Below are 25668 nucleotides of genomic sequence, written 5' to 3'. Positions count from 1 at the left end.
ATGATTTGAAGCAATTATTATACAGTGCATTTCTTTAATGTCCTCCTCCCCCATTTATTTTTTTAACGGGTCAACTCAAAAAATTGAAATTTGAGATAGTGAAATTCATGCGTGAATACTTTATTTTGAAGTGAAATTGACAGGGGAAACTTTCAAGATGGCGACTGGTCGCCATATGGGGAAAAATTAAATAGAAACGGAGTTCTTGTGACACATCATTTTGAAGCTCGTGATGAATACTTCACAACCGCAGAATATGAAGTCAATATATTCACCTACTTCAAAATGGCGAAACATTTAATAATTTTCTGAAGACAAACACATAAATATCGATATTTCTATAAATATTCCTTTTTATCTGCCATATGGCAATTCCAACAACCCGTACAACAACTTCAGATATTTGTTTGAAGGTGGTTGACAATGTTTCGTAGTGTATTTCATCATTTCAAAATATTAAGCATGGCGTTCCATAATGGTCTGTTTTGAGCCCGGTATTATTTTTCATTTATGTGAATGACTTATGCAAATATATGATGCCGTTCAAATCGGTTCTCTTTGCGGACGACACCACTTTCATTCTGTCGGATAAAAATAATGTTACAGTCTCATCTCGACGAGGTAAGTATCTAATAGTGCTAATTATTGGTTTCTATCTAATAAGCTGAAACTGAATGGTCAGAAGACACAATACATCCAGGTTTCTGCTAATAATCAAATTATCTCCAATTGTGAAATTAATGAAGTTAAGTTACTGGGCATTACATTAGACAATATACTCAACTGGTCTGCACATATTTCTCAACTGAAGAGAAAACTCTCGGGTTCTCTATTTGTTCTTGGCCAATTGACGTACATCACTAGTGCAAATATATTGAGATCCTTATATTCTTCACTGTTTCACTTCCATATTAGTTATGGTGTACAACTTTGGGAAAATTCATGTCATTCCATTCAAATATTTAGGATGCAAAAGAAGGCATTGAAAGTGCTGGCTAATATTGGATACAGGGATCTCTGTCAAGAGTATTTCAAAAAATTCAGGATTATGCCATTGCCAAATCAATTTATATTATATTAGACAATGGAAGTCTGTAAAATAAACTGTAGATATATTCTGTAGCCGTTCTCCAATAAATTTTAAGCGACACTAGACTTCTCTGATCTATATAACCGAATATGTGAAACGAGTTATTATATAGCGTGACGTTTTAGCAACATACATTTTTTTGTCGCAAATCTCACATCTTGAATCTCCGACTTTTTCGTTTCCATCATTCTGTCTTTCGGGTTGCCCATCAAATTATGGGAGCAGTTTTTAAAGCTAAGGTAGTCCAAATATCCGGATGAAACCAGTGGCATATTCTGTTTCTAATGTGAGAATTATGAACATCAAGTCTTCATATTTTTTATGAATTGAGAATTCACAAAGGCACTCTCACTATTTTCGTTTTCTAATTATAGATTATGTCTGAAGGATACCTGTTACTTTCGGCTATTTCCTTGATAACCGTTTTCTTGATGTCATATCTTTGGATGTTGTAAATATTATTCATTGTAAATCTGCCACCAGAAGAAGAGGTACTGAGTTTTTTTATAACTCATGCACAATATCATATTTTTTGTATTCCAGTCGTTTTTACAAGTACTCGTTCTGTGTTTTTCTAATTTCGTTTGTCCATTCTGTAATCGGCATACAAATGGTAATTTTTATAATAGTGATTCGCATCAATTCCCACAATTTTTCCACTCACAAATCATCTTGTACGTATTTCAGGGTCTGAATCAGTGTCACATCGTCTGCATATCACTGTAATAGAATGGATGTATTTAAATAGCTAAACAAGTGGTCCCAGGACTGAATTTTGTGGTACCCCAAACTCGATTTTACCCACAATTACCTACTATAATTGTCGGAACCCAAACTGATCTGTTGAATTGATGATTACATTTAAAAATATTTTTAAACTGGTGTTTCAGTATTATTTCTAATGTTTCGAAAAAATTGTATCAAAGATATTTATTTCACTACGTTACATAATACAATATGTTTGTAGCAAGTCATGTTTGGCTTTATATTTAAAATTTACAAGTTAAAATTTACAAGTAAATAACAACAATCATATATGTAAAAACTTTGAAAATCAAAAAGAAGTAATGTGTTCTGAAGTCATCGACAGAATAGAGGCAATGCCTCAATAAACAACTTTTCAATGTTCTCTTGTAAGTATCAGACTGAGCTCCTTGAAATATTGGGGCAAAATATTGTGCAGAGAGTAATCTATGGAATTTTTTTGCGATAAGTGAAGACGAAATTGATTTATTCTAATGTGGTGAGCGTTTCATGTGTTATGTTCGTGGATATGACATTGTTTCGCCAAGGATGGTTTTTTCTTATGGATTTCAATCAAAACGTAATAAAGAAAAGAAGTTGGCAATGACATAATCCTGAGTTTTTTTTCAATACTCTTGACAGAGATCCCTGTATCCAATATTAGCCAGCACTCTCAATGCCTTCTTTTGCATCCTAAATATTTGAATGGAGTGACATGAATTTTCCCAAAGTTGTACACCATAACTAATATGGAAGTGAAACAGTGAAAAATATAAGGATCTCAATATATTTGCACTAGTGATGTACGTCAATTGGCCAAGAACAAATAGAGAACCCGAGAGTTTTCTCTTTAGTTGAGTGCAGACCAGTTGGGTATATTGTCTAATGTAATGCCCAGTAACTTAACTCTATTAGTTTCACAATTGGAGATAATTTGATTATTAGCAGAAACCTGGAAGTATTGTGTCTTCTGACCATTCAGTTTCAGCTTATTAGATAGAAACCAATAATTAGCACTATTAGATACCTCGTCGAGATGAGACTGTAACATATCATTATTTTTATCCGACAGAATGAAAGTGGTGTCGTCCGCAAAGAGAACCGATTTGAACGGCATCATATATTTGCACAAGTCATTCACATAAATGACAAATAATACCAGGCTCAAAACAGACCATCGCGTAACGCCATGCTTAATATTTTGAAAGTTTGACAAGGTACCGTTGAGCATCATTGCATAATGATACAAAAATGTCGTATAGCAAAAATAACATCCTTAACTGTAGAACAACGTCTGAGCTCTTGCCTACTGAAATATCGATTTTGAAGTGTTGATGGTCGTTCATCTCGCAATTCATCTCGCAAGGGTTTCTGCATCCCTTGCTGAACAGATGCGTAACAGATGGGTCTGGACAAAGATATCAAACGATAATTTCCTTAATTATATGGGAAATATTTCGGTCTTTGAAAAATTTATAAATCAACAAGTAGTAATACATTTCAACATTCATGAATGATTTAATATTCGAAAACATACCAATATTATAGTTTCAAAATATTCGAAACGAAAAACTCAAGTGGATACACAACATGAAAAATATAAATAATTATTAATAACGTTGTTATATTTGTCAATGATTATCAAAACTATATTGTTTTCATGATTTTTATATTAGGTTGAAATCAATCATGGATTTTTAATATTCAAGTCCTGTAAATAGTCACGTCCAAATAAATTCAAATGTTTTTAAACTACTACGCAATATTCTATAGAAATGGTCTGAATGAAATTCGTTCATTAGAGTTTGTTTACTTTAAAAACCATGAAAACCTTTATTCGACGCTTAACAAATAATATTATCATTGAATTTGATTGGTGTAGCCTCTCGAGTGATTTAATTTTTTTGTGAAAATGGATGAGGAAAGTGAATATACTTCTTTTTGAATGTTATGAACGTTTTATCAAGTTATGCTACGATCTTTCGGATTAGTAATTTTTTCGACCTTTGTGTCGTCTCATTGTTCTTTTATCTGACTGTCGTCCGAAAAAGAATAGCTCACCAATACTTCCGAAGAAAGACATCTCCACTCATCTAGTTTCCAAAAACCGTCGATTTTTCCGACAAAATATCTTAAAACAGAAAGAGGTATCAGAAAATTTCAAATTGAAGAGTTATACACTGTAGTGAATTCTACCAAAAATGTTTTATACGATTTTTCTGTAATTTCAATAGTATATACGGAAAATATCGCGAAAATGTATTTCAGAGACGACGGAAAAAGTCAAAGAGCAATGTTGTACCTCTCAATCATCATCACATTCATAATAATTCGGAAATAATTAAAAAATTTCTAATTTTTTGTGGACGGGAGACAAGTTGAAACACAAGGAGATTAACAAAATACCTCAGTATACTTTTTCCGTAATTTTTAGATTTGGAAATTTAATCAAATCTCATTTTGCGTACAAAGTAGTGCAAATATTCAAAATTTCCATATGTTCATCCAACAAGTCCCATAGACAAGGTCATATAAGTTTTTCTCGTAAAAGGCATAGTGTAGGGATTAATACCTCAAAATTATTTCTGACAATTCCCTTCATATTTCCCGAAGAATTGGAAATAAACAAATGACATTCAAGAGCTTTTTTGTTTGCTTTGGAAAAACTAGCAAATCACAATTTTTACGCAAATCTCCTAATTCAGGAATTATTTCTGAAACACTAGAAAATGCAATTAACTTGAATATTTTCCAATTTGGAGGCGTAGTCGTAATATTTATATTAGTGATATTCAAGTTGAATTGAAACCACTAACTATACTGTTCACGTTCGGCCATAGCATTCACAAAACTAATGAATTTTGAGGTGAAAAATAAAAGCGCTACCGTTCGTTTTACGCTTGGTCGTAGTATTTCCATGCAAAAAATGTTCGAACAAAATGTCTACCGCCGCAGCTTCATCTTTATCTTTATTAGTTTCGATTCGATGAATTTTTTCGATTGATCTTTTAGAGAATTCGTCTATCGTTAATTGACTAACAATTTGAAAGTTCTCATTTACATTAAAAATTGGATTGATGTTGAACAAGAGCTCCAGAAATTATACAGCTTTGTGTTGACTTTTCACAACTATACCCAACTTTAGTAATTTGTTGTAAACTATGAATTATCAAAAAACATTACAAATTTTAAAACACTATATACCTGTCACATTGTGTATATGAAATTAAATTATTTGGTTTCAATTATTGAATTACATACTCGATTAAGAATATAAAATTTTTTGTTTCAGGTAAGAGAGAGTCTCATTCTCGTCCTGTTCAAGCAAGTGGTAAGAATGCATTTTTATTTTTTTCATAAATCATTTCTCTCCAGACATGTGTTCAGAATCCAATTTCTGTCTCAATAATTTTTTATAGACCAAAATATGTCTGATTACTGTATGGAGTCGAAATAGAGGACTTCAAAAATTGAGGTAAATCTTTAAATTTAGCGGGCTATGTACATTATAAACGCGTTTTTTCAAATTTTTTCTTGTTGGTACACTCGTTGACGGTGCCATACGGTGATTGTACTCTGAGTCAGAAAAATGTTAACAAGTGGTTCTCACAGAAGGTCAGGACGCCCCAGCACATTAACAACCGATGTAACTGTCGAGAAAGAAAATGGCCCACGCCATGTCATTTTTTTGGAAGCATAAAGCGTGTGACAGCTAAGTTCATTCCAAAAATGACGTCAATAGGGATCTAGATTTGCTCAAAAGGGTCATAACTGGTACTTATGATGCACTGTTTGGAACCTTTGGTGTAGTAATGAATATTACTGGAGTTTTTTTCCCAACACCAAATCGTTATTGTTAACACCTCGACACGTGTTTCGATCACCAAGTGATCATCTTTGAAGAGGAAGATTAAAACTGTTTTAATCTCCCTCTTTGAAGATGATCACTTGGTGATCGAAACACGTGTCGAGGTGTTAAAAATAACGATTTGGTGTTGGGAAAAAACTCCAGTAATAGTCATAACTGGTGACAAATCATGGGTACCTATATGGTTATGACATCAAAACCAAAAGTCCAATCGTCCCAATGGACGAGTCCAGGAGAGCTAATATAAAAAAGCACGCCTAGTTCCATCAAATGTGAAGTTTTTTCTCACTGTGTCCTTCGATTACCGTGGCGTTAGTGCATCAGGAGTAGTGCGTCAGTATTATCTTAAAGTTCACAACTTTTGCATCACGATAATGCTCACTTTTTTTTTCACTCGTCATTTTTTGGTCATGCCTCAGCCATTGTATTCGCCAGATTTGGCCCTCTGCGACTTTCTCCTGTTCCTAAGATTGAAGAGACCCATGAAAGAACGGCGTTTTGGGATGATTGGGGAGATACAAACTGAATCGCTGAGAGAGTTTAGTGACGTCTGAAGGGGACTACTTCGAAGGAACAAAATAAAAATTGATGAATGAAATGAACAAACATCGTAAATACGTATAGAAATATTTCGAGAATAAATTTCGGAATTTCGAAACATTCATCTCTTCCAACGTTCGTTTACAGTTGAACCTGGTGAATGTCTGACACAAAGCATCTTCTTTTCCGGTTTATACCACGTTGGACATTGAATTATATCCGATAGACTTTTCATTAACTATATATTATTCACTTCATTGAAAATACGCTTTATTCGGCTCCAATGGTGTATTGTACATATGGATTGCAGATAAAAAACAAAACAGTGTCCTCATTCAGATATTGAATTGAAAGCAAAACACTGTTCTCCAGTCATTTCAACTCCAATACTGACGAGTTTTTTGTTAGATCCCAATTATTTCTCTTTTGGCATTCTTATGTAACTGTCTCCTATGACCTTCATTCTTCTCGGCGGAATTGAATTGTGTACTTCTCTCGTTTATGCGATATCTTTCCCATATATCGTTATCCTTGGAGAAAAACTCTCAACTGGAGTATTTGCAGATATATGTCCAGATACGACTGAAATATTCTAATATTTAGCTTTCTTGCAAGCATAAAATATGTCAACGACGCAAGAAAAATATCGCTGCGTATTTGCAGAAAAGACTTGAGGGATTTGACGTTGAGTTTTCCACGGAAAATTTTCCACATTTTCAATAACAAACGCTTCGAACAATAGGTATGATGGATGTGTTCGGTGATTCTTCGGAACGTCGGCGCATAAAAGAAATATTCAAAGGGAAGTTTTCTCTGAGTCATAAGCAGTAAAGGGCTAGTTACCAAGAGATGGAAGTTTTTGTATGCAGGATATTTGAACAAACTCGGATTTTATGTGTGCATCGTGATCGTGCGTTTCTCAACCGAGGTTTTGCCGGTTTTATATGTTACACGCCACTTTCCCTCAATAGTGAGGTAATTCCATTTATAACGGAGGTGAAATATCTTGGCATTGTCCTTGATAAAAAACTCACCTGAAATGCTCACTTACAAAAAGTTTTACACAAAGCCAGACGGTCCCTATGGATATGTCGAAGTATTTGTGGTAAATCATCACATAAATCAATTGGGATTTATGATCACTTATGGAGATCACCAATGATCACTTATGGTGCAATTGCCTGGTGGCCGGAGGCTTTACAGAAAACGGCCCAGGCGAAGCTCTCTAGCTAACAGATACAGGATTGTCTGGCTATCAGTGGTGCCATCAGTACCACACCATCAGCGATCTTGGAGATCCTTCTAGATCTACCTCCTCTCCACATTTTTCTGGGGAGAGAGGCTAGATGGACTGTCAATTGCACAAATCAATGTAGTGCAGAGTGCAACAGATTTTGGTTGACACTGGAAATCACAGCATTCTGGAAATGACCTCAGACTTTATGACTCCAACTGTCAACTTACGAACTGCCTTATAAAGTACTATTCCCGAGTAGAAATGACTGGATCCTCCGGGACAAGGAAATATTAAGAGCAGATAGTTGTTGGTTCACAGATGGATCAAAAACACCTTCCGGTTCTGGTACAGGTGTTTTCAGTCACAGACCCACGACAGAGATATTAACCTGCCTAGGAACCTATGCGACTGCATTCTAAGCAGAAATTTTGAATTATGTGCGGAGAGATTGGAAGAATCCAACCTCATACACAAGTCAATAAAAATATTCTCGGACAGTCAAGCGGCGTTGGAAGCTATTGGCTCCTATCGAGCAACGTCTAAATTGGTAGCAAATTGCCGAAAACGACTCTACTCGATAGGAAGACTTAACAGATTGTCTCTGATCTGAATTCCTGGCCATACTGGCCTGGAAGGCAATGTGGCTGCTGACTTCCTTGCAAAGGAGGGTGCTGCAAGCAGCTTCATCGGACCATAATCTGTCATTGCCATCGCTTTAGGCTTTGCCAAACAAACATTGAACACCTAGATGGCAGGAAAATTTATGGACTTCTGGCAGAATCTTTCAGGATTGGCTCACTTCAAGGCATGTATTCACCCTTTCAAGCTTGATACCAAACAGTTGTTGGACTACAGTAGGGATGAACTACGATGTCTAACAGGTCTTCTTACAGGTCATTGTCATTTGAATCATCATGTGCAGCGACTCAGACTGTCGGAAGACACTGTGTGTCGCCTCTGTTTGGAAAATGATGAAACAGCAGAGCACATACTTTGTCCCTGCGCCGCTGGGGACCGAATCAGGTTTTTAGAGTTGGGCAGAGCCGTACTCTTACCATCTGACCTGAAAGACCATTCACCATACAAACTAATCGACTTCGATGAGAAGCGGGGTTTATTTGGTCGAGTGTGGAAAGGTGTGAGCCACAATGAACCCTTGCGGGTTGCGGCGGAGGGTCGAATAGACCCACTCACTTTGGACCTAGCCTAACCTAACTTTCAGACAAAAACTCATAGAAAAGCCCCCTCGAAACAGCTACTTTCATATAAAGAATGAATTACACAAAAAAATTCTTTCAAACCAATATTTTTATATGAACACTGAATTATCCAAAAAACACTTTTTTTATTCAGTTTGTATTGTATTCATAGAATTGAATCAGATATCATTCACAATTATTGATACACTAAACAATATCGTAAATTAAAGAGGTGAAATTTCACTTCCTTCCTTTCTTTGGAAGATTTACACTTCATTTTGTATCAAGATGGAATAGCAGAAAGTCAAAACTTTTCTTTACCAAAAATTAATATCTCATTTTTTAAAGGTAAAACACAAGCACTACAGGAAAATTTCTGAGGCGCTCTAAGAAGGGTGCGAGATTTGCGATTCACGTTGGATTTGAATGTCTGAAAATTGAATTCATTTGGAGAAGAACGTTCCCTGCAAGTGGCCGTCGACGGATATTTCTCGAATATATTTACCATCAATGCTGGTGTTCCCCAGGGGTCTGTATTGACTCCAACCATCTTTCTATTATATATTGGAAAGAAACAAGAATCCAATATATCACTTTGCTGACGACAGCACACTTGTTTCATTATTTCATTTGGATTCCTGGACATCTGCGGTGGATGCACATCTTTACCGACAGCAGGAGGTTGCATATTTTAATAAGGATCTATAAGTAATTTTGATTGGAATGAAAGTAACCAGGTTCAATTCAATGCCACAAAAACAATTCCAACTTCTGCTTCGATAAGTTTGTTGGGGATTAAAATGGACACAATCGTGTCGCTGGAATTGCAAAAACCGCTTCTCAAAAGCTTGGAACACGTGTTTCGAATCAGAAAACTGTACACATCTCAGCAACTTTTGATGCTTCATATAGCTCAGATCAGACCTTCTTTGGAGTATTGTTCTCATGTATGTACCCTGAAGCTGCTGGATTCCATCCAAAAAAGAGCCATCCGTTCGATTGGATACGCGAACATCACTTGCAACCTTGATAGCATGGAACATCGAAGAAAGGTCAGATATTTGTCTCTCATCTATACATACTTTCACGGGAAGTGTTCAAATGACTTGGCACCAAGAGCAGTACTTATCAGAAATACGCGACGCAGTGTGGCTGCTCAACGTTTTGAGGTTCAACTCAGTACACCACGAACTTACTGTTTGACAACTTTTCCATTTGGAGAACTGCGTTTATGTGGAATAAACTTCTTGGCAACGTTTTTCCAAATTGATTTAATCTCCAGCGATTCAAATCCAATATGAATCACCATTTTCGCACAGGCACCGCTCTTAGAGCACCCTAAAGATTTTCCTGTAGTGCTTATGTTTTGTCCTTGAAAAAAAATTAAAAAGAAAACACTTTTTTTCCCCAAAAAATTAATCCCTTTCAATTCAAACCTACAATTTGTTTGACGAAAGAAAAGAACCAATAATAATTCATAACTAATTTTATTTCAAGTAGGTGCTCAAACTGTTATACGCTCACGTACATAGAGTGTATTTCTTTAATGTCCCCCCCCCTTTATTTTTTGAACAAGTAAACTCAAAAAATAGAAATTTGAGATAATTAAATTAATGCATGAATACTTTATTTTGAAATGAAATTGACAGATGAAACTTTCAAGATGGCGACTGAGCGCCATCTGAAAAAAAAATTGAATGGAAAGGGAAGTCTTGTGGCACATATTTTTGAAGCTTCTGACAAATGCTTCACAATCCTAGAATATAATGTCAATATCCTCAACTACTACAAAATAGTTGTGAGCGCTGTCGAAAGCGCTCGCATATAATTAAATAGGAGTTATAAAGCTTCAAATCCATGTTCCAAGTAAGCACTTTATTTGCTTCACTCTTACATAACTGTTCTTTAGGCTTTTCCGTATATAATTTTTCAAATTAAATCATAATATGAACATGGAAGATTCCCTCATCCTTGTTTTTTGTATCAAGATGGAGCAGTAGAAAGTCAAAAACTTTCTTTCCCAAAAATTAATCACCCCTAAAAATATAGCCCCTTCAATTCAAATAAGATTCCTCTTGGCTGGGATTAAATCAAATAGGTGAATGAATGACATTACGATGTCATCGATGACATAAGCAGATCAAGCTTATTCCAATTTGGTACTGAAGAGCCTTGTGGCAAGTGTCTTAAGGCGAAACATCGGTGTATATCAGTGAGGGTGACAGTGTTCCATGTAAGTTCAATTTATTACCATTCATTTAAAGTAGAACTCATGTGAATGATATCTGATTTTTATTCCACAACGAATGTTTGAAATACAAACTGAGTAGAGAAAAGTATTTTCTGTATAATTCAGTGTTCATATAGAAGTATTTGTTTCGAAAGAATTTTTTCTTTCGTGTAATTCAATGTTTATATGAAAGTAGCTGTTTCAGGAGAGCTTTCTTTCAGTTTGTGTCTGAAAGTTACTTCTTTGCATGATCTACACATCCATGTATAGAGTTATTTATTTCAAAATTGATTACTTCCTTCCTTTCCTTGGAAGATTCCCTCATCCTTGTTTTTTGTATCAAGATGGAGTAGTAGAAAGCCAAAAACTTTCTTTCCCAAAAATCAATCACTCCTAAAAATATAACCCCTTCAATTCAAATAAGATTCCTCTTGGCTGGGATTAAATCAAATAGGTGAATGAATGAAATTACGATGTCATCGATGACATAAGCAGATCAAGCTTATTCCATGACATTAAAAATCGTAATTCATGAATGAACTGTGTGTATTTTCTATAATGTTATCCAATTTGGTACTGAAGAGCCTTGTGGCAAGTGTCTTAAGGCGAAACATCGGTGTATACCAGTGATGGTGACAGTGTTCCATGTAAGTGCAATTTATCACCATTCATTTAAAGTAGAACTCATGTGAATGATATCTGATTTTTATTCCACAACGAATGTTTGAAATACAAACTGAGTAGAGAAAAGTATATCTTCTGTATAATTCAGTGTTCATATAGAAGTATTTGTTCCGAAAGAATTTTTTTTCTTTCGTATAATTCAATGTCTATATGAAAGTAGCTGTTTAAGGAGGACTTTCTTTCAGTTTGTGTCTGAAAGTTACTTCTTTGCCTGATCTACTTACACATCCATGTATCGAGTTACTTATTCTCAAATTGATTACTTCCTTCCTTTCTTTGGAAGATTCCCTCATCCTTTTTTTGTATCAAGATGGAGTAGTAGAAAGCCAAAAACTTTCATTCCCAAAAATTAATCACTCCTTAAAATATAACCCCTTCAATTCAAATGCATAAATCTGTTCTTGACACACATAATATTTATAATTGCGCTATAAACTCTAATATTTCAGAATTTCTTGGCAACATCTCGTTTACTTCTAATTTATATACCGAGCTTTTTCATAAAAACTATATTATTTAAAATCTTAGCCGTGTGACTATTTGGCAGAAGAAATCAAACAGTTTCATTTTATGTTTTTAACTACGTTATTTATTTACAATGTTGCTGCATACTGTGGATGCATATTTTTTAAAATTAGACACCACAAAAATACCTATAAATTCTTTATCTTTTACTGCACGATTAATATATGATGATTCTAGGGTTTGTGATGCAACATTTTTGGCAAGATCCATGATATATTTGTTTTTATGTGAAAAGTTTCACTACGTACTCCATAAATATGTCGCGAATTCACTAGTTCAATCGTTAGAAATGTATGCAATTCCATGATTTAAATAATATTAGCCTTTCCAATATTTCAGCACTCTGGCAAAGTGACAACAGAAGCAAATATTTGGTTTCTTCTTGAAAACTTGCACATTCTATACTCATTTTGTCTCCACTAAATCGTATACGAATAAATACGTTTATAACTTCGAATCGACATACATTATCCGAAACATCGCAAAATACCCATCTTGCCTTTCAAATAATCATCCGATGAAAAGAACCTTCTCGAATTGAAGACGCAGTAATTTATTCAGTGCTCTATATACGCGGAGCCTCTCTACCGTCTGAAAAAAATTGGAATATTTGCCGAATAAAAGCACACAGAAACGAAATCAATCGTATTCCGTACCCACATGCTAATGTTGAAGAGAAAATTCTCTCTCGACGAGGGTGGATTAAATTACCTAACGGGACGGAGAAAAGAGTCCTTTTCAGGATGAGGCATTGAATGTCACCCAATAAGATACTTAGCTTTAAGGTGGAAATCGTATTCGGAGTGGTTTTAGTACGTATGTTCAACGGTAATATGATTTGTTTCGAGGCATTTTTGGTATTTGTCAATTTAGGGCAATTTGTTTCCTTTTTTAAAATACACAAAGTGATATCAAGAATCGCCATATCCTTGAATATTTGGAAGACTTCACATCTTGAGCGATCATCAATATGGCTTTCGAAAACACATATCAACAGGCTACCATCTATCGTATGTCACCCATATTTGGAATAACGCAATCCAGAAATATGAAGAGTTCTTGCGCTTGTATTTCTAAGGCCTTTGGCCATGTGTGGCATGAAGGTTTGCTGGCCTAACTTCGATGTTATGGCTTGTCGGATAATTTTTTTATATGGCTCTCCAGCTTCCTGAAAGATTATTCCCTGCAAGTGGCCGTCGATGAACATCTCTTGAATACTTTTATCATCAGCGCTGGAGTTCCTAGGAATCCAACCCTCCTCCTTATTGTGTACCAACGACTTATTGGAAAAAAACAAGAATCCAATATATTGGACAATTTCGCTTTCTGCTTCGATAAGTTTGTTGGAGGTTGAAATGGACACCAATATGTCTTGGCACAATGATGTCGTTGGAATTGCAAAGGCAGTTGCTGAAAAGCTTTGAACACTGTACCGAACAAGAAAACTGTATACACCTCAGCAACTTTTGATACTTTATAAAGCTTTGATTAGATCTTCTTTGGAGTATCGTTGTCATATATGACAACGATATATATATTGTGATAAGCATATCCTGAAACTGCTGATTGGAGACACGACAACACCTTAAATAGTCTGGAACGAGATTTGTCTCTCTTTCATAGATACTTCAACGAGAGATGTTCAAGTGCCTTGGCACATTTGATTCCACCAAGAACGGTACATATCAGAAATACGCGACGGCTGTTTTGGCTCATCGTTTCGAGATTCAACTCAGTACACCTCGAACTTCACTGTTTAAGAACTCCTTCATTTGGAGAACTGCCTTTATGAACTATCAGAAGACATTTTTCCAAATGAATTTAATCTCCATCGATTCAAATCCAACGTGAATCGCTATTTTCGCACAGTCACCGCCTTAGAGCGCGTTGAAGATTTTCCTATAGTGCTTTTGTTTTGTCTTAAAAAAACTTGAAAATTGAAGAGTTTTAACAAGGATATCTACCTGTTAACCCCGTAGATGAATATTTTCTTAATTACAACCCTGATAATTCTTTGAAATGTTAAAACATCATTCGTTAGGAGGCGACAGCATGCCAATGCCGGATAGAAATACGTTGCTCTCACTTTTTATTGAAAACTGTTATGTGATATAAAGGTAATTTAATGACGTCACAATACGGGATAAGATTAATATGAAAGAGCCATAGGAAGTGAGTAGTCTATAAATTTTAAAATTATTGCTACCGAATTTATGGGAAATTCCCAAATAGTTTTCATTGATTGTCTGTTGTTCCTTTCCTTTTAAATTTCCCATTATTTGTAAAATTGTTTTCCAGTTATCGAATTCATTACTAGTCCAGTCATTATAGTAAGTTCACCTCGGAATTCGAGATACCCAGCTGTAAGTCTGTAAATACTTGTATATTGACACCCTAAAAGTTGTCTCAAAACCTACATATGGTAGGGTCTAAGCAACTATTAAATTTCAAGGTCAAAGGTCACAAAAATCGGTTTTTTGCGCTTTTTTTGGAAATATCTCATTTCCTATGGGTTTTTTGCTACTTGTATTTATTATCAATATTGTAGAATACAAAATTCTCTACAAATTTTGTTTAAAAAAATTTTTTATACGGTGAACCGTTTTCGAGATAGAGGGCGGAGAGCACGCGGTCACAGCATCACTTCAGGTCAACCGGTGCCTCCGGTCGAAAACGATGAACTATCGATAAATTAATGATTATAAATATTTGTCAATTTTTATTAACTATTATATTATATTTTATCATTTTTTTCCTAACTTATCCACTTTTTATTCAGTATTAATTTATTTAACAACACTTACCTGCCCATGTAATTGCAGAATTGTTAATGAAAATATAGGAATTATATTTGAATTTTAACCTAATTAATATTTATAACTTCTTACATGATGAAAAAAAAAAATAAATTATGAATTAATCTTTTTATTAAAAAATATCATTGAATACATTTATTTTTATTGAAAGTAAAGAAATCAATCATCTTCTTCCCTTCATCGTCGTCTTCTGGCTGCTGGTAAATTTAAAACTGGTCTTCATTATCGTCTTCAACGACATTTGTCTCAAGTTCTTCCATGATTTCGGGGTCAAAGGTTCCATCTTCGTTAATGTCGCTCTGATATGGTAGACCATTGAGACAAGCTTGCCCATTACATTGGCCACAAGCTAAAGACCATTGCAAGCCCGCTTTCCTGCATCCGCATCGCGAACCACAACCACTCTTGCAGTTGCAGAAAATTGTATTTAGCAAATCTTCTGGAGCAGGTGGTAAAATTGTCATGATAGGCTCCAGAAAATCGTTTCGCATTGCCCAACCCCATACCTGGGGTTCCAAATCATGTCCTAACCAAGTTTGAACTTGATAATATACACGGTTGAAATGTTGATGAGCAGCTGCACTTGTTGGTGGAATATTTGAAAGCTGCACAGGTTTATTAAGTTTTGTAGACTTGACGTAATGCATATAACGAAGATGATCGAGACTTTTCACAGATTTCGGAGCATTATAGACTGCCAATAAGGTTTGAGTTCCACTCTCTAATAATCTCTGGGCCGAACAATTTTCTTCCTCAAATGCTGCAGCTAGTTCATCCAAATTTGTCAGTTTCTCAAAAACTTTTAAAAATGATTTTTTTCCGTTTTTAAAAAGCGCAGAAGTTGTGTCACAGCCACTTAATGCGTGCAGAAATAAAATATGTTTTTTAGAATGAGGATAATTATCAAAACTTTTAGTCGAGTATATCTCCGTTTTTACATTACCTTTCCCAACTTTTTTAAAGAAAATTTCTTGTTCGTAAGACAGTGTTCGCCCAATTAAAATGACAAGTAAATCAATATCTTGTCCTATTATAACTGCAGTTTTTTTAGACTTTGATTCTTCAATTGCAGTTTCAACAATAAGAACATCTGCATCATCTCTGGCTTGTTTAGTAGTAATATTTGCAGCTTGTAATTTTTCAATTAACATATTAATGAACTTATCTTTGTTATTTCGATTTGACGTAGTGAAAGAATTTTAAAATTAACAGATTTTAAAGAGGCACTAAATTATTTTCTATTTAAAATGTCATTAGTGTAAATGGGAATGTAATTATATTATGATTTAAGTTTTTCTCTTAATTATTTTTTAATTTTAGTAAACGGTTATCAGTATTATTGAATAGATATAGATTTAATGCATGAAGAAAATGATAAAATATAATATAATAGTTATTAAAAATTGACAAATATTTATAATCATTGATTTATCGATAGTTCATCAACTATATATGGCGCGTTTTCGACCGGAGGCACCGGTTGACCTGAAGTGATGCTGTGACCGCGCGCTCTCCGCCCTCTATCTCGAAAACGGTTCACCGTATAAAAAAATTTTTGAAACAAAATTTGTAGAGAATTTTGTATTCTACAAAATCGATTTTTGTGACCATTGACCTTGAAATTTAATAGTTGCTTACACCCTACCATATGTAGGTTTTGAGACAACTTTTAGGGTGTCAATATACAAGTATTTACAGACTTACAGCTGGGTATCTCGAATTCCGAAATTCTTACCTAATTTAAGCTTAAATGACTGGATTATACCGAAATATAGCTGAAAAGAAAACAATATTCATAGGGACAATAAAGGAATCTGAAGTGAACTCAAAGTTATCGCAAACTAAGTTTTATTTTTGTTTTTTCCTCTTTTCTTTTCAGGGTAAAGTGGAGAAACATCTTCTGTGGTGCATTACATTGCAGTCCTTGAACTCCGCTCTTTATTTCACTTGATAGTATTATTATACAGGCTGTTTTTCAAACATGCGGAAAAAATTTAAGGGACTATTCCTAACGATATTTTGTCGTTTGATGTTTTTTGATAGAGCGCTTCGTTTCGAAGATACGGAACGAGAAATAATTTAGACAATAACAATTTTGCTAATTTTAAAATTATTAACGTAGCCGAAATAAAAGTAAACGATTTAGTAATCCTACCTTCCAACAGTTCCCATTTAATAATATAGTTAGGGAGATAACTTATTTTGTTATTCAATAATCATTTCTGATTATATAAGAATCACAATATATATATATATATATATATATATATATATATATATATATATATATATATTTCATATTATCTTCTATTAATTGTCCTGTATCCTGTCGTCTGCCTCTTTATACGGTCAGAACGTCTCAACTCAGGTATTTCAGGTGAATTTGCCTGTATTCGTACTGCATCAGGGACTCTTCCTTGTGTTAGATCTTCTCTAGGAATGTGTATGATTTTGTTTAATATATTGAATGTTAAGGTCTTGTTGTGTTTTGATTTGTACTTGTTCCTCGATAAGTGATTTATGACTGTTAAATTTATGGATGTTCAAGTTTTCCCAAATGTCCATGCGGTTTCCCTTGTTAACTCGTTTCATGAGTTTCATGTTCTCTGGTGGGGGGAAATTATATTTGTTTTGTATGGCGTGTGTTGCGAGGTTTGATTTATATACTATTGGATTTATGTATGCCTTTTGTGCTCATTGTACCTGATCCAAAGGTAGTAATCATCAAATTACAAAATATCCTTAGGATAGTCCGAGGAATAGTCCCTTAAATTTCAGCCGCATGTTTAATAAACACCCTGTATAACGTATATTGGCTTTTTTGTGCATAAAATAATGAAGACGATATTAGTATTATCTATGAGTGTTAGTAAAATTATTGTTCCTTATTTCACAAAGAGTGAAAAATATGATTTTTTTTGTCAAAAGTCGAAACTTAGAAAACTGAGTATTACATGTCTTACTCTTTAACATGCGATTCCTAGCGAAAAATCGACTCAAAAACCGATTCGGTCCATTCGCGCCAATCAACACTTTTCATAAGACAAACCAGACCCTCCCCCACCCCTATGTTCCGTTACCCTAAACAAATCATTTTCTATTCAAATACACATTTCACTCCACCATAGCGCCTCTCTTCGCATTTGTAAACGTACAAAGGAATTCTCCGAAGGAAAATGATTTTTCAGATAGGCACGTTCTCCATAAACACTCGTGCATATAGAGGATGATGGATTTAACGAGTACCTTTGCCTTGCAATACTCGAATCGAATCGAATTTTTATGCGAACCAGCGACGCTTTTCGCGTTTATCTCTATGCATTCTGTTCGTTTCTATCTACCTGTTGACGTGCAAGCTGCTAGTGCATAACGTTATATGTATGTAAACTTTTGGTTATATGTGTTCGATGGCGTGTATATTATTGCTGTTCAGAGGTCCCGGAATAGTTTCTTCAAAATGCAATTGAATGTCACTGTTCGGCAATTCGTCACAGTTTCGGTCTAATATTGACAATATTAGAATAATTATAATGACATTCGCTGTGTGCCTTTATAAATCAAATGGAAACGGAGGGGATCCGAAAATTCTCAGTACGGGTTAATATCTCCGATGTCAGTGAATATAGAAAAATGAAATTTTGGCTATTGCATGTACAAAGATAAATACTTCTTTGCGAATCCGCAGCGTTTTCATCCATTGCAGGGGTGCATTAGGGCGCTGCACCCTAAAATCACATATGACACTTTATGTCGATATTGTAACAAACCTGAAGCCGCCCCTGATCAGTACGCCGGCCGAATCATGTCTAGTCAAGTACCGAACCGACTACAGATTTCTAGAAAGCGCTGTTACATTATATAAGCACGCATTCCCGATCCAAGAGGCCAGTTCAGCAAGTGAATCGAGCAGCTAAACGAGAAATTCAAATAGTGGAAATAAATTAACCCTTCATTGCATGATTTTTCATATTCGTCTTGTTCATCGCTCATGAGGATTATTTTTGCATGAGAATGAATGGAAAAATATTTTAAAAAATAATTTCATTTCTATACATTTTTTTATGTGTTGTAGAAATGCAACACCATGTGTACGCTATCAATATTCAGGTGGTATGAAACTGAAGAAAACAATTATTTTTTTTGTTGTAACAAAGTCCAACGCCACACTTGGAACAAGTTGTTCGTGAAATTCCTGTACAGTTTGGAACTTCACATCTTACCCTCTTCTCTGTCCAAATGGGCCAATGTCCAATTGAATCTTGTCCCACGTCTTTGGGAGGTACATGGTGGGCGGGACCCCTCATTTTTTTCTTTTGAATGTCTGTTTCGAAGGATAAGGACGGTCTACCTCTTTTTTCTCTTTCCCGCTGTGCACCAATTCTACACATACATTCAGCTATTTCTGTTTTGAACTCAGACAAAGTTGGCAATTTGTCAGTACTTGAACGCTGAACCAAAGCCTGCTTATGAAGTACCCAAGAATTGACCACTGCCAAATCTAACAGATGATAGAACAGTCTAAAATACCACTTTTTACTGCGTAGTAATATTTTGTGCCGTGCTAAATGACTGTCCAACAAATCAACACCACCCATGTACCGGTTGTATTCCTTCACAATGTATGGGCAATCCACTTCAATTCTTTCCTTTCTCTTTCTATCAAAACGCTGAACTTTACTCAAAGATTTTTCTCCAGCAAAATTCAGTGTTACAGTTTTATTGTCTTTCCAGGCAATATTTGTGCCCTTATATGAGGCAACATATTCATATGTAGCACCTCTATCTGCTTTTTTCATAGCTTTCTCATCTGGCAACTTACAGTTTGATATTCTATTTCTGCGTACAATACCCAGGCTCAGTATTCCTCTTCCAGCTAAGTATGATATCAACGGAATCGAGGTATAATAATTATCGAAGTAAATTGTGTGATTCAAGTTGTCTGGAATCATTTGTGCCAAACGAACCACGACATTGCTGCTAGCACCCAAATCAGGAACTTCTGTTGAGTAATTGCCATTTTCTTGTCCTGCATAAATTTCAACTCTATGAGCAAATCCTGATATGAAGGATAGAACGAGAGGTTTGAGTGGTAAATATTGTTTCAGAAAATGTCTTGCTTTTGTAAAACAAATTTGCTCATCAAGGGATAGGTACTGCTGCATTGGAACTTTTGAGAAGTTTCTGTTCAGTGCATCATAAAGAGGTCTTATTTTATGCAGTCTGTCAGAATGTGGCTTGTTTGTTTCATTATTGTTGGAATGAAGAAATTGTTTTATCTTTTCGAAACGGTTCACCGACATTGTTGTTTTTATTGCATCAAATCCCAAGATCTCAGACCAATAGGATCGGGTGTTCGTATATTATGAAACAATGACATGTAGAAGCAAATTCCAATATATGGTCTCACCTCTGTACTGGTTATATTGACAGGTCTACTAGGATCCTTCTGTATTGCATATAGATTTGACTGTTCTACAATATTACTGACTATATCATCGGTGAATAAAAATGTGAAGAATTGATAAGGAGTATTCAATTCCATGATATTAGCTGAAAGACTCGAATTCCCAAGAAATTTCATCTGGGTTTCAGTATGAGATTTTTTTTCTTCAAAATAATATTTTCTTTTTCCTTCTGCTGTCCTTTTCGATTCGTTTTCTTTCCATTCGATGATCTTTCTGATGTGGAAGGAACTGATACTGTCGTTTCCACAACATTAGTTTCTTGCTGGGTTTCATCAAGGGTTCCTTCTTCATCGGTTGTATCATCCAAGTCCAATTCGTTTTCACCTTCTTGATCTTCAAAATTTGTAACAAAATTCTCCAAATCCTGATCGCTCGGCATAAAATTCGGATTTGCGATGTCATCAGAAAAATCATAGTCGTCTTCACTTTCACTCAGATTCTGTAGTATTTCTTCCAAATCCTTATCTGAGAGGTATTTCTTAGCAGTCATGCTGAAAACACCTTTCATATGAACTTATCGCATGTTGTTGCACATATGCAACAAACTATATTTATAACATAACGAAAAAAATTGTTTAAAAAAACAGCCTGCGATTTATGGATGTCATAAAATGTATCTTACCTGATGGTTTGGTAAATTATTCGTATTCTTGAACGCTAGGAGAGAAATAAAATATCAGCATAATCAGGTAGGGAAATTCTAACCTCACACTCTCAACGGAAACACATTTCAAACTAAAACCAGGGCCGTTCAGAGGCTTTTTGAGGTACGAAATTCCGTAACAGACATTGTTGCAGATATGTTACAACGTGCACGAATACTTCTGCTTATTGGAATAGAAACTTTGAACGGTATGTTGCATTTCTGCAACAGAATGCAATGAAGGGTTAAGTGTTAATTGCTATGTGTTGTAAATAAATTAGTTTATGATTAGTGAAATATTGTTGGAAATAAAATTGTTCAAGACAGGTAATTCATTAATTTGTTACAATATGTACTTCATTTCTGCACACTTCTGCACAAACTGGAGGTCTGTACGAAAACCTTTTTTCGAATGAAAACGACTACAAGCAATCCAATACGTTTTGGTAATTTCATTTATACACGAAATTTCTTTATCATTGGCATTGAAAATACATTAGTGAATTTTGTGATTTCTGACTCGAAGTAACTTTATTTCATTTTTAAAACCGAAAAGCTTTAAATTCAAAATAAATTTCATTCTCTCAGATGCCATCGTCTACAGAGTGGGCCAAATTGGACACTTTCAGAAGGGAAACTCCTGGGTAGATGAAAACTGATGGCTGTGTTTGAGGGTCAAATTTTATGACAAACTCAATGGTGAAAACCGCATATCGATATCTATCATCGTTTTTGAGTTACAGCATGTTTTTCGAAAATGTTCATTTTCATTACATTGTTTAGTAGTTTTTCTTCAATTTTCAAACACATTTGCAATGAAGTATGAGAATTATGAAAAATGGGATATAATAGTCTGGGAAACCAGGGAAAATAAAGAAGTAGCACGAGATGTAGCCAGAGACAAGACAACCTTTTAGAGACAGTTTCGCAAGATTACGAAACAACCAAATTTATGGTGGTCAATTTGAAAAGAAAAGGTCAAAATTATATGAATAAAAAAACCACAAATTCTAGCTATACGGGACCAGAAGAGTTCATCAGACCAGGATATTTTGAACGCCGCATGGCTTTTTGCCAGTCGTTCCTGGAAAGTTGTAACTAAGTGCGTGACTTTCCATAAAATTGTTTTTGAACAGACAAAGTTTATGTGAGCAGTACCGGCATTTTCAACCACCACAGTTCTTATACTTGGGCACAACAAAATCCCCGGAGAAGTAGAGAAGTCAAGGAAAATTTTGGTATGGACTTTTATATCTGAGGAAGGTTGAAAGATCTTTTTAAATTGCCGACCAATTCTAGATACGAATTGATAACGGCAGTGATGCAAAGTTTTGCTTCTCTTACTCCTATTGAACTAATTCGACAAAAATCGTTAAGAAAAGGTATCGCCAGTGTGTAGAAGAAACTGGTACACATGTTGAACACCTTTTCTGAAGAAATATATTTCATTGTCTATTCTTCATCATTATTATTATTTATTTGTAGTAAATATAATATGAGTTGTTTTCAGTTTCATTGCAACTATGCGTTTTAATTTATGCTTTGAAGAGCTTTCTCAACATTTGATAGCTACTACTAAACAATTTATTTGTTTCATCACCGAATATACAGGGTGTCTCATTAAAAAATAGTTTTCCATCAATAACTATAGATATCTCATTTTCCTGACTATTAGATAAGGCAACATTGTAATATTAGTTTATGGATAGTAGATAAGGCAACATTGTGAAATTAATTTAAGACAATTAAGACACAGGTACCTAGCAGAGGTATCTATCGTCCTCTTGAAGATGATCACTTGGTGATCGAAACACCTGTTGAGGGGTTAAAAAAAACGGTTTGGTGTTGGGATAAAACTCTAATGATATTCATTACTTGAAAGCAGGCAAAAATGTTGGTAAATATACATTTTAGGATATCAAGTTGTGATTCGATATAAAAAACATGAAACGAGACTGCGTTTGTATACGGAGATTCCCCACGATAGCAGCTTAACGCCACGTAATGTTGCCAAACTAAATAAAAACTAATGATAAGAAACGAAGAACATGAGAAATTTTTGATTATTCAGTTTTACAGTATAATTAAATTCATCAGAATAAGAAATATACTCACGAATTTTTTATTCATATGCTTTCGTGCGCCGAAGAGTTGAATATCTTTGTGTTGAGCGTTATTTAATGTATTATTCATAAAGAAAATCATGGCAGGGACTTTCGGATTTTAAATATTTTTTTGAAAATTATTATCGGCACCGCCGCGTGGCGGTGGCCACGCCTCACGCCGTCTCTGTCTATTTTATGTAGTTATGTTTGATCTAATTTGGAGAAAACCGATTGCCATCTGAAAAATTAGTACAAAGCATTTGGGTCCGTGTTAAGCCTTCTAAATTTCACACATATTCGACAATGAGATTTAGTTAGATACGCTGTCCTTTAGGACATATATGTCAACTATGTTTGTCAACTTGTGAGTCTTCAGTGAGCATAGATACAAGTTATCTCCACAGCATTTATCGAAGGACAGAGAGAGTATTTTTGTTGCTCAAGGCACAAATTAGTTGGCTATTGATTCCAGCTAGATTCATTAAATACCAAATCCAAAAAATCGTTGGCCATTTTCGAGTGTTTCTTGCTACATTGTACAAACTGTTTCACTATCTTTTTCAATAAATGTTTCCTCATCGTGATGACTATCTATAGCTCTTTCCTCTAGCAGTTGTTCCCAACGTGGTCCAGGTGAACCCTTTAGATTCCCAAGGGACTCGACGGGGGTTTACGTTGGCGCAAAAAAATGGGGGTTCCAAGGTTGTAAGTAGGGGTATCTGGTTCAATAGTAAAGAACAAAAATGTTGGCTTGGATTAACTTGTCAATGTAGGAATATGACAAACAACTCAAAAAAAAATGAAAATTTTCAGTGATTTGCGACATGTTGTATTTCAACGAAAAAGCATTTTGAAGCTTCGAAATTCCAATTGTCTAACGTACATTAAAATAATGAATAAATCATAAAAATCGCAGAGTGTTGACGTCTTTCTTTCGAATTTACAGAAAGGTATTAAAATATGATTATTCAAAAAATTGATTTACTTCAAGGTTTCAATTGTTATTAGTGATTTTTTAATTTTTAGTTTTTTAGGAAGAACATGGGTAGGTATTCATTCATCTGCGATAGACATACTAGTTCCATTCACTCGTTTCTGCCACGAAAATCTAAATCACACCTTTAAATATAACTTCTACCCTTTTCCCATTTAATAATGAAGAATAATTAATCGCTCCAAGTGAGGCTATCAAAATCTGCTACAGAAACAATTTATTTTCCGCTTTTACCCCATAAACAAAAACAAGAGACAAGCGAAGCGGATCACTCCTTGAAGTGTCTTAATAATCTCTGACGCACATTCTCAGATCAAATTAATTCTCTTCTTCTTAGTCCATCACGCACTTTTAATCTTCTGTTTGAATCACTTCTTACTTTGCAAGTAAGCAAAACTTCGAACAAAACAACTTTTGAAATATCGCAATTACTGGAATATAATCCGATTCTGCTGTCATAGGGGATGAATTCAGATGTCTTTTGATGATTTCGGCCGAAAAATCTGATGTGAAAATAATTGAGGCAGAAGAGCCTTTGAAATCCACGAGGGATTAGAAAATGACAAATTTGCCCTCTTTTTGTCAGGCGTAAACTAGTCTGACAAGAGGAGGTTTCATGGAACAAACAGTGCATTTCTTTAATGTCCCTCCCTTTTATTTTTTGAACGGGTCAACTCAAAATATTTAAAATTGGGATAATGAAATCAATGCATGAATACTTTATTTTAAAGTGAGATTGACAGATGAAACTTTCAAGATGGCGACTGGGTGCCATCTGGGGAAAAAAATTAAATGAAAAAGGGGGTCTTGTGACACATCATTTTGAAGCTCCTAACGAATACTTCACAACCCTTGAATATGAAGTCAATATCTTCACCTACTACAACCTACACCTACTGGCGGAACATTTAATAATTTCCTGAAGACAAACACATTAATATCGATATTTCTAGAAATATTCCTTTTTATCTGCCATATGGCAATTCCAACAAACCGATAAGGTTTGTTAAGTTATTTTTCGTTTATAAAAACGACAAAAAATGTCAGTACGAATATTCAGTTAGAATATTCTCATTTAGTTTTCGGTTTTACTAGTGGAAAGGTACCACATCAGCAATCACTAAAATGGTCATTTCTCGTCCATTGGAAGAAAAAATTGAAGCGATTTTTATTTACGGTGCGACGCGTAACTTTCACGAGACCGAAAGGATTTTCAATGAACGTTTTCCGAATCGTAGAAAATATTTGAGGGAACTTGTATCCAAATTCAATACACTACCGGTACTGTACATTACAAAAAGCCCCAGGTCATCCGTCCATTCCGGAGGAACAGCAAGTGGAAATAATTGGTGAGATGGTAGTAAATCCTGAACAGTCAACTTATTCCGTCGCAAATGTTTGTGAGGCGTCTTCCCTCTATTGTGTGGAGAGGAAGAGGAAAAGGTGTCATCCATACAAAATTAAAATGGTTCACCAATTAACTGAAGATGGCCCTGATAGAAGAACAGAATTCTGCGGAAACCATTGC

General features: G+C 34.9%; 1 protein-coding gene across 8 annotated transcripts in view; it reads left to right on the top strand.

Moving 5' to 3' along the window:
- heph (polypyrimidine tract-binding protein 1 heph) overlaps nt 1-25668 on the top strand; it is an 862450-nt gene that overhangs the window by 339203 nt on the left and 497579 nt on the right. For 2 of the 8 annotated variants that reach the window (XM_074175756.1, XM_074175755.1), the window contains exon 3: nt 5127-5165. The exons of the other annotated variants lie outside the window; for them this stretch is intronic. In XM_074175756.1, coding sequence (XP_074031857.1) covers nt 5127-5165 — 39 coding nt within the window. The remainder of the gene's footprint in view (nt 1-5126; nt 5166-25668) is intronic. 8 annotated transcript variants of the gene reach the window in all.

This window comes from Leptinotarsa decemlineata, unplaced genomic scaffold, assembly GCF_025532065.1.
Source record: "Leptinotarsa decemlineata unplaced genomic scaffold, Ldec_3_MD MMD2_tig00001064_RagTag_RagTag, whole genome shotgun sequence".
NCBI lineage: Eukaryota > Metazoa > Arthropoda > Insecta > Coleoptera > Chrysomelidae > Leptinotarsa > Leptinotarsa decemlineata.
The sequence above is the reverse complement of the archived record's forward strand: the minus strand, read 5'-3'. Positions and strand labels throughout refer to the sequence as shown.